Genomic DNA, 10,694 nt, shown 5'->3' with positions numbered 1-10,694 from the left:
GTAGGCATTAATAGATGCTTGTTGATTGAATGGATGCACAAATGTATTACAAAATTAGCAACACACACCCTATGCTCTCTAAGTCAACACATTATCTAATAGTAGGATAAGTGTCAGACCCTAGACCTGAATTCAAAACAAAAACATGGATGACATCAACGAATACATGAGAAGTTGTACTACTTTAGGGGCCACATTTTACCAGCCATGTTTTACAAACAGGCCTGTTGGTAAGGAAACAATCAGAGATCAGGCCCAATCCAGGGCTGACTTTCAATATCTTAAACTCAAGAGACATATAGAAAAATTGCATTTCCTGAGCCTTGTGCCTGACATCTTCCTCATTATCTGTTCTTGTTTCAGGAATACACAAGAATTAAGTAACACCCAGAGGGTGTTTTCCTAGCCTGGGTAAGAAGAAGGCAGAAGCTTTAGGGCATTTGATTTTCTGATTCCCACTACTGGTCTTAATTGACAATTTCTTGTTCCAAGTCCACCCCAAGGTGGCCTATTTGCCACCACTGAAAAATAAAGCAAATCTAAAAGATTCCACTCCCAAACAAAATGATTCAAACATATATTTCAGATAGGTCTAATTTATTTGACAATCAAATCAAGACATGATAGGACAAGATTACTCAATGTGGCATAGATTATACGGAAGGAGAAATGTGGCATGTGTCTGTCCTGATAGGTTCATTAAAGATATTTCAGAATTTCCAAATAGATTCAACACCTTCCAAAATGTGCAAATTTAAGTTTCCCGTTAGTTTTCCTGTGGAGAGAAAATAGCAACAAATCAGAAACTCTGAGACGATACGCATTTCATTCAAACTTCACTAGAAAACGTATCTGAGTCTCCAATAACTGACATTTTTCAAAGGAGTGATGGCAATTTAAGAATATTTTAACAACTGATGTTTGGTTGCATAAAGGTGACGTTCCAAATACACTTCTATCAGCTTATACTGTTTAAAATGTTGTATTATTAATTTTATTACTATTATTTTAATGATTCTTTTAAGAGACGTATGCTTAGAAATCCTTTTTCATAATAGATTATAATTTCTTTTTTATTCAGAAAGAACTAGAACAATTTGCCATATATACTAGGTGCTAGTTTCTTTTCACTTATTTATTTATTTATTTATTATTGCGCTTTAGAGGAAGGTTTATAGAACAAACTAGCTTCTCATTAAACAATTAGTGCACATATTGTTTTGTGACATTGGTGAACAACCCCAGGAACTGTCAAGACTCTCCCTTCTTGCCTTTGGGTTTCCTCTTACCAGCTTTCCTGTCCTCTCCTGCATTGTCGTCCTTGCCCCTGGGTTGGTGTGTCCCTTTAGTCTCATTTTGTTTTATGCGCCTGTCTAATCTTTGGCTAAAGGGTGAACCTCAGGAGTGACTTCATTAGTGAGCTAGAATGGTGTCTGGCGTGCATACTCCCGGGGCTAGATGCTTGTTTTTATTCACAAATATTCTGAAAATACTTAAAGGTAACTATGTGCTTCTGTACATTCCAGTATATTCTTCATCATTTTATGTTTTTTGACCAGATGCTAATATATCTTTGAGATTACTACTTTGTAACCTTTAAATTACTTTTATCTATTACATTTTTAAAATTTAAATTTTACTATAGCTTAAATATGTATTTTGTTGCTAAATCATACTCTAAAATAGAACAAGGTCTTCAGGTTCTTCAGATTTTTTTTCTTTTGTACCAATCATTCGGGCTGCTAATATATCAACACTTATTTTCTGAAGTAAAACAACAAATGTGGCTCATTCTAACAGATGTGGACTGTCATGCCTAGGAGAGGGGCATTCCTCGTCCCTGGAAATAATCAAACATGGATTTTAGACCACCTGGTGACTTGTTGTACAGAGGTAGTTTAAACAATAGATTAGTAAGAGAAAGTTGAACTCCACGATCCTTAATTTTCCTCTCGACTTGGAGATTCTGAGATTCTCTGATTCACTCTTATGGCCAGAATACATAGGAATAAAACGAGAGCAGGTACACCCAAATGCTATAAACCGGGAAAATTCTATTCCGTAGAATCAATGTGTAATGATTCACATATTTCTTATGCTCAAATCACTTCTTTCAATTGCGGTACATTTGTCTTCACACGTAATTACACCCTAAGTCCGGAAAAGGAAACATAGCAATACTTACACAACTTCATCACAGAAGAAGCAATCGTTCCCATAAGTGTGGCCATCAGAGCCGCAAATTGGTGCATATAATCTATAACAAGCTCTCTCTTCTCCTTTTGGTAACTTTTTATAACGGCTGCAATCAACCTGAAAAAAATGCTAAAAACCTTCAATTTTCTCAACCAAATCTTTATTTCAGGATTTGGAATGTACCAATCAAGCTCGGAGGACTGTCATTTTGTGTTTTTGTATTTTGATTGGCCTCATCTAACCCCTTTAAGATATATCAAGTGTAAAGGGTTTTTATGTCAGGTATAAAATCATGAGTCATATACTTCTTTATGGTAGCTGGTTACAAAATCAGAATTTATTCTAAAACAGGGTCCTTTCTACTGTACTTGTTGATACATCAGTTGTCAACACACGCAATGTGCTCACAAGTGTAGCCACTCTCACAGGATGTGTGATCAATTTTCTGTATGAATTTTCCCTCTCTCTCTCTAACTCAAAATGTACTATCTGAATGCAAGTGTGAAATATGTTATAGGAAAAGAAAATAGCTACTATAATTATGGAGCCCTGGTGGCACAATGGTTAAGTGCTCAGCTGCTACCCAAAAGGTCAGCATTCAAATTCAGCAACCGCTCCGCGGGAGAAAGCTGTGCCAGTCTTCCATAAAGATTACAGCCTTGGAAACCCTATTGGGCAGTTGTACTCTGTTCTGTAGGGTTGCTATGAGGCAGAATTGACTTGATGGCAATGGGTAGTGTAATTATAAAAAAAAATAAGAACTCGTAAATCATTGGCAACATTTGTGGATAATTGTTTGTAACAAATTATACACTACAGAACTCATACAGACAGGTTAGTGTATCTTAACATTGTGGTTAAGAACCACTGTTCAAAATTCCTGAAGCAAATCCCAGGTGGTAAGCTGCCTATGGGAGCAGGTAAACTACTACCAAAAAAATGGATTTTCTGGGGTTTTCATCTATGAGCATAACAAAGAGTGTGGACAATAAAGTCAAACACATCTGAATTCAAACCTGACTGTATGACCTTGGGAAAATTATTTTACCTTTCTATGTCTTGGTGTCTTTTATATGCAAAATAAAGGTAATAACAATTAGATCATAAGGTTGAAGTGAAAAATACAGGAGAACACATATAGAAGATGTGTGTACAATTCACAGGATAGTACCCGGTATAGAAAATACTGAATAAATGACCTTTTGCCTTCAAGGCGATACCGGCTCTTAGCCCCCCTCTAAGACAAAACAGAACTGTCCCATAGGGTTTCAAGGAACAGCAGGTGGATTCCAACTGCTGACCTTTTTGTTAGCACCTGAGCTCTTAACCACTCGGCCACCAGGGTTGTGAATAAATATTAGCTATTATTTTTTGCCCTTGGTTTTATTTCCAGGTCTATACAAGCTCCAGTTTTACATAAAAGGCAGAGTTTCCAGCTCTTTTCATCCCAGAGCTCTAGGCATAATGTTTTACTGCGTATTGAAGAGCTCCACTCAGATAGGTAGAAATATGCTCAAATTTAAAGTTGACCACGTTATCTCCTCTAGATATGTTCCATTAAATAAGTCGTTCTTTCAGCTACTGTATTACACATACCTTCTAAGTTCTGGGGCTGAGCTGAGTCCTGGCAATGCAAAATTTAGTATATATTTGTAGGAGGACCATAGAGACTATCAGAGCAGAATGGCTTGCAGTGCCCCTTGATAATTATATGCCATCATGATTTCACTTTCCCTCCTCGCCTGTTCAAACCTGAGTCCCAGCCTTTATGTTATACTCACAATATGACCAGGAAACTACCAAATACTGGGCATTCATTAACCATTTTCATTCTCACACAGGTACTAAATCACGCAGAATGGCTTGAACTCAAGTCTGTCAGACTCCAAAATTTATATTCTTAACGCAATTATTTTCTTCAATAGAAAATACAGAAGACTCAAAAAGGTGAAGGAAATTGCCCAGACTCTAGAGTCACATAGATAATAGCCCTTTAGTTACCAAATTAAAACAACAAAAATTTTTTTTTGATAGCGTGTGTTTTCAATATTAGAATGCATGCTTACTAATTGAGCACGTTTAAATTTTTGCTTGGTAATATGGATGTTGAGAAATATGATCTGGTAATACAAGCCACTAGGAAGGCATACCACCCATCTGTGGTATGACAATATACCAATAAGAATTTAAAAATAGAGAATTTATTGTGGACACCCTTTCATTAGGTTGCATGGGGAAACTCTGGGTTTCCACATAAAAAATAGGACACAGAAAAACAGGGCTCCCGAACTATCTCACAGGAAAGCCATATTTATGCTTGTAAACCTTATCTCACAGAAACAAAGAAAAAAAAGACAAAAATTTACAAAAACTAACACATCCAGGAAGCATCACCTAACAGAATGCTCACTCTACGTAACAGTAAGGCTCCAACTCTGTTGAGCTTCACGCATTTCAAAAGGGACCTACCCTGACACTAAAAGCAGTAGAATCTGAATAACAGACTACCTAGGAAGTTCACAGGCATAAAAAGTCGTTGGTATACCATTAAACCAATAGTAAAGGAACTAAGGGGATAAGTAGCAGAGCTTGGCCTGGAACCCAAATTGCTTGACTGCTGGTTTAAAGTGTTTACCATCACACCTAGATTTTCTCGGAAATAGCCATTATATTAACTCTGAGTCATGAAGAAAAAGTAAATTAAGATCTTCATTCTCTAAGGTAGAGAACAACGATGAGTAGAACCCATTTAAAAATTATTATAAGAATCATGACTTGTCCTTATTGAGCTTTCCCATACTATGTGCCAGGTACTCTGCTAAGCACTTTTCAAACATCAGAACTTTAAGCCTCATAACAATTCCATTAAGTAGGTGCTGTTACCCAGGACCACACCATCACAGAGCTAGAATTCAAACCCGGGGCTTTATAACCTCAATGCAAGGTGTCTAACCACTTTGTTCTACCACCTCTCTTTCAGAAAGATCTGTCTATATTTTTTGAGATAAAACCAGTTTTGCTACTTCAAAAATAATCTTTGAATATATAAAAATTTATTTAGATAGCAGTGATTTGAAAGACTAGATAGGAACTGTAGGGGGCAGTGAATTTATGTTAACGGGGGAGGAAGAGCTCAGAAAATGAGGGTGAGAACAGTGACACAGCTGAAAGTTTGTGATCAATGTCACTAAATTGTACATGTGGAAACTGTTGAATCGATGTTAAGTTTTGTTGTGTATATTCTCAACAACTAAATAAAAAAAATTTTAATATGTATTATTTTTTATCAAATATTTCCCTTTCTGATACAGATTTTTAAATTACATAAAAGTAGGGCTTTTATACCAAGATGGATGTACCGACCTGTTGCCCCCCTTGGACACATTCTACATCTGGAAAAAAAAGAGAGAGAGAAAGAAAATTAGATTCTGGAAGAGGCTAATCTCATTAGAAAAAAATTAATTTCATTTGTTTTGGTTCTCAATATGCACTAAAAATATAGGACTGTCTCCAGAGCTGTGTATCAAAGTAATATCAAAGGTGGAATCTCTTTAACACAGACCTTTTTAGTTTTCTTCTTTGGAGGGGGATTTAAATGTGGACAAAATTACATGATAATGAGGCAAATGTCTTATTTTTTTCTACCTCATAATCAGGGCTCAGTAAATATTGTAAAAGCAAGTGAATTTTGTATTTATGGAGTGTTTGCTGTAATATAGCAGACATAGGTGGTAGACATTGGATCAGTGGTTGAAAATTCTAGGGAGGCAGATTTTACTTTAATAATGGCAGCAGAAGAATGTAATAACTCATGCCCCACAACGGGTTAGACTGTTTTATAAAGAGGTGAGGGTCCCACAAATAGGGATATCAAGTCAAGGCAGAGGCTAGATGGTTACTTCTCAAGGATCTTACAGAATGAGTTCCCATAGATAAGATGTGGCCTTAGATGACCGTTAAGAAGTCTGCTCTTATACGATATTGTGATTATTAGTGGAGACCAAAAACGCATTTCAAAACACTTCCCTTATTATCTATGTGATAAGAGTATCCCCAAATTATGTGGACAGAAAGGGACACGGAGCTGTTGGTATCAGGGCAGGGGCAGTGTCAGGAGGGAGATACTCACTGAAGATGGTCGCTAGTGCCAGGGCCAAGAGCAGGACAAAGGCTTTGGATCTCATGGGGCTGAAGTGGCTGAGGACAGTCAGGTGGAGGCAGAAAAAGCGACCTTCTGGTGTCTGTTCAACCTGCTTGGGTCTTGCCTTATATCCGTCAAGAGTTTCTGCCTCAATTGTGAAACAGTTTTTACAGAAACAGAATCCTGGAAAGAGATCAGAAACTCTTGCTCAGTCGTGGGGATTCTATTCTTGTGAAAGATAATTGATTGCTCATGTTATTTCAACGGCTACTAAGACTCAATAAAGCCAGCATAATCTTCATATATTGCTGCCTTATCTAAGTGCTTAAATGAGTGTGAGTAATTTCATATCTCTTATAAAATTTGACCTTCATAACAAATTTGTCAGAGAGTTTCTTTGTTTTACAGATGAAGTATTCGATTCTTGAGGAATTTATCACCCTGGGTTTATTGCATATTCTTTATGGAACTACTTTTTTTGGTATTAGTGGTCAGCATGGCAGCTTTCCTGGTTTTACCATTTTCTCAGGCTCCCTGCCTTTGGACTGAACCCCTTTCCTTCCCTAGACTTAGGAGTGGTACTGCAAATCGCGGATTTGAGCTGCCTGCCACAAGCCAATACTGAGATAGGAGAAAGTAAGCAGCAAGAGGGCTTTATTGAACACCGTGTTCAAGAGACAGAGGGAGCAAAATTTCCCCCAGATTCTGTCTGCCCCAAGAGGGCTACAAGACGGTTTTAGAGCGAGAGGGTCAGGGTTTAGAGATTTCCTGGAATTTTGATTCTTCTTTGAGGGGGACATAAGGATGAAGTGACCTATTGTTGACGTCTTACAGGTCTCTTATGCCACCCTGGTTTCAGTCACAAGATGGGTCCGGGTTTTGCTCAATTATCTCGGGTCTTGATGATATCACTCATTGTTTTTGTCCCCTGGGAGAGAAACACAGTTTAATCAACACCAAAAAATCTTGATTACCTTGTTTTTCTACAACAGAATTTGTTTTTCTACAAAAGAACAATCGTGAGACAGATTCCAGAGCAAGTAATTGACGTTTTCAAAGACTAAAGACTTAACCACAGCTTATACAGCTAAACGAGAGAATATATTCTCTCTTTGATACTAAAACACTACAGAAAATGTATTTTCTCTACTTCAGGAGTGCAGTGCAAGAAGATAGAAAATATGACATTCACCAGAACTTAAGGTGAGGACCTGCATCAAGGCATGTGTGGAATGATATAGAATTATTATTATTATGTTTTGATAAGTACATTTTTCAGTCACTTGAGCTGAGGATAAAACTCCAAAGATACGGTCAAGAAGAAAAAAGGCAGGGTGGGTTCCATTAGGAGGTGGTGGCGCTATATGTTTTGGTGAGCAAAAATAATGGATTGGATATGCCGGTTTTGGGTTAGAGTTTGGGGGAGACCTAAATTTTTCTATTAGTAGAGGGGAGAGTAGTTTAAAGTTACAGAAGAGTAGAATTAAGGAGGGAAGGGAGCACCTAGAGAGGCTGGGTTTGACATGGCGAATAGGCCAATGACAAACTTAAAATAAAAATCTTGGTAATGGAGTCTTAAAAGATGAGAAGTGTAAGGAAGTTTTTTAGTAGTTCATTTTGAGGTAAGTAAGATAACCTCTTCTCTTTACCTTCCTTCCTACAGTTTACCAATTAAAGAGCATCTATTCAGCAAATAGCAAACATGGAAACCCTTGTGTCCTAGTGGTTAAGAGTTCGGCTGCTAGCCAAAAGGTCGGCAGTTCATATCCACAAGGTGCTCCTTGGAAATGTTATGGGGCAGTTCTACTCTGTCCTATAGGGTGGCTGGAGTGGATATCCACTTGATGGCCATGGGTTACTGAGCAAATACCTATTATATTCTAGATGTTCTGCTAGTACTGAAGGAGTTCCTGCCCTGAGGGTGCTCACATTATAAAAGTGGAGACTGACAAGTAGAAATATTAACTCTATAATTTGATAATAACGCTAGGGAAACACAGAGCAGGAAAGTCAGTTATAGCTGGGAATGTTGGCAGGCTCTTTTGAGAAGTTTACCTTAGAGTTGTAACTTTTTTTTCTTAAATAATATTTTACTGTGCTTCAGGGGGAAGTTTATGTAGCAAATTAGGTTTCCACTTAATTTTTATACAAATTGTTCCAGGAGGTTGGTTACATTTTTCACAGTGTGTCAACATTTTCATTATTTCCATTCTGTTTGTTCTGTTTCCATTAATCTAACTTCCCTGCCCCTCTTTGCCTTCTCATTTTTTTTAGGGTAAGTGTCAACCATTTGGAAACCCTGATGGCATAGTTTTTAAGAGCTATGGCTGTAACCAAAAGGTCAGCAGTTCAAATTCACCCGGCACCTCTTGGAAACACTACGGGGCAGTTCTGCTATGTCCCATAGGGACGCTATGAGTTGGAATGGACTTGACGGCATCCGATTTGGTTTGGTTTTTTTGGTTGACCTTTTGGTCTCATATGGGTGATTATTTGTGGAAGCGCAGTACTCACAGGTAATACTGTTCATTTGATAATTCAATCTATTATTTGGATGAAAGGTAGCCTCTGGAAGTAGCTTCAGTTCCAAGTTCAAAAGGTATTTTAGGGCGATAGTCTTGAGACTTGCTTTAGTATCTATTGGTACAGTAAGTCTGGCCTTTTTATGAAATTTCAGTTTTGTTCTACATCTTTCTCCCATTCTATCTGGGACCTTCTCTGGTGTCACGATCAGGCACTATGTAGTTCTTCTGGTCTCAGGCCAGATGGGGCTATGATTTGTGCGGGTTATTAGTCCTGTGGACTAGTTTCTTTTCTGAGTCTTTGGTTTGTTTCCTTCTCTTTTATTTCAGATGAGTAGAGACCAATAGTTGTATCTTAGATAGCTGCTCGCTAGCTTTTAAGATCCCAGATGCTACTCACCAAACTAGGATGTACAGCATTCTCTTTATGAACTATGCTATGCCAATTGACCGAGTTGTCCCACGAGACTAGGATCCTAAGCCTTTTAACCCAGTAAATAATGCTTTGAGGTGTTTGAATATGTCTAGGAAGTCTTCATAATGGGGCCCTTTATGTCCTTTATCATTTATATGCATATATGTACAGCACACACAAACATGTGCTTGTAGGTACACCTATATATGCGCATGCGTGTGCTCACATATGCCTTCCTATACACATGTATCCATGCACATCCACCTGTGTAACCACATACATATTTTTTGGTTGTTGTTACTGTTATTGCAAAATTGTATGTTATAACATTTAGCACAATTGCCCTTTATTCTTGCATACTTCTTAGTGTCTTCATTTCCCTTGGTCGAGTTGTGCAGACTTCACCCATATTGGGTATTGCCTTTCCCATCACCAAAAACAACAAGCATCCACGATCTAGAAAGTGGTTCCCCTTCCTCCCCCTCCCAACCCTGTTAACCGTCAAAGGAGGTTGCTTTCTGTGTGTATACCTGTGCTTAACCAGAGGAAAAGAACACCCTGAAAGAAAAAGCAAGCATGTGCAAATGCAGGTGTTCTGAGAACGACGGATCCTTAACTCAGGTGCAAGATAGAGAATGAATGAATGATAGAATGAATGATAGAATATGGCAGGCTAGGGACAGACCTGGTTGAAAAAAAATTTTTTTTTTTTTGTTTTTTTAGTAAGGGGGAAACGCGTGCTATGTTTGTCCCTGGGTGGCACAAGTCACCTAAAGCTTGATGGTTCAAACCCACCCAGCGGCATGGTGGAAGAAAGTCCTGGTGACCTGCTTCTGTAAAAATTACAGCCAAGAAAACCCTGTGGAGCAGTTCTGCTCTCCGTATGAGGTCACCCTGAGCTGGGACTGACTCAATGGCAATGGGTTTTTGGTGTCCCATATAAAATGCGTGGTGAGTAGCAGAAATGGTCTTCCAAAGGCTTCTTTAAAAGAGAATGAAATAGTCAGACTTGCTTTAGAAAAGCCTCTGGTGGTTTTTCTGAGGATAGGTTTACAGTAGGTGGAAAGACCATAGGAAAAAGACAAGTTCAGAGAGTTTGATCTACCTCTACAACAAAGGGCCAAAGTCTGGCCATATTGGGGTTTTCTGGTACGTCAAACACAAAAAGCTCCTTCCCACTGCTGTTTGGAGATGGAATGTCACAGTGGCGGCAACAATGGACCCAAGCATAACAAAAATTGTGAGGATGGCACAGGACCGGGCAATGTTCCCTTCTATTGTACATAGGATCGCTATGAGTAGGAACTGACTTGACAGCACCTAACAACCACAATGACTGCTGTTTGAATGTTCTTCTCCCCTGGCTAATGCCAACTCCTAATGCAGACCTCAGCCTTCAAGTCGGGTGACCAAGGGTTTC

The 10,694-nt window shown here is 38.5% G+C and overlaps 1 protein-coding gene across 1 annotated transcript; it reads right to left on the bottom strand.

Moving 5' to 3' along the window:
* Positions 1 to 591: 591 nt before the first annotated feature.
* Positions 592 to 6,428, bottom strand: LOC126070133 (serine protease inhibitor Kazal-type 9-like). Its single transcript, XM_049874008.1, has 4 exons — positions 6,326 to 6,428; positions 5,560 to 5,588; positions 2,186 to 2,313; positions 592 to 775 (listed from the first exon to the last, which is right to left on the bottom strand). The coding sequence occupies exons 1-4, from the start codon at positions 6,378 to 6,380 to the stop codon at positions 730 to 732; spliced, it is 258 nt and encodes an 85-aa protein (XP_049729965.1). The 5' UTR covers positions 6,381 to 6,428; the 3' UTR covers positions 592 to 729.
* Positions 6,429 to 10,694: the final 4,266 nt, after the last annotated feature.

This window comes from Elephas maximus, chromosome 2 (assembly GCF_024166365.1).
Source record: "Elephas maximus indicus isolate mEleMax1 chromosome 2, mEleMax1 primary haplotype, whole genome shotgun sequence".
In the NCBI taxonomy this organism is placed as follows: domain Eukaryota; kingdom Metazoa; phylum Chordata; class Mammalia; order Proboscidea; family Elephantidae; genus Elephas; species Elephas maximus.
This window is presented reverse-complemented; position numbering and strand designations above follow the sequence as displayed.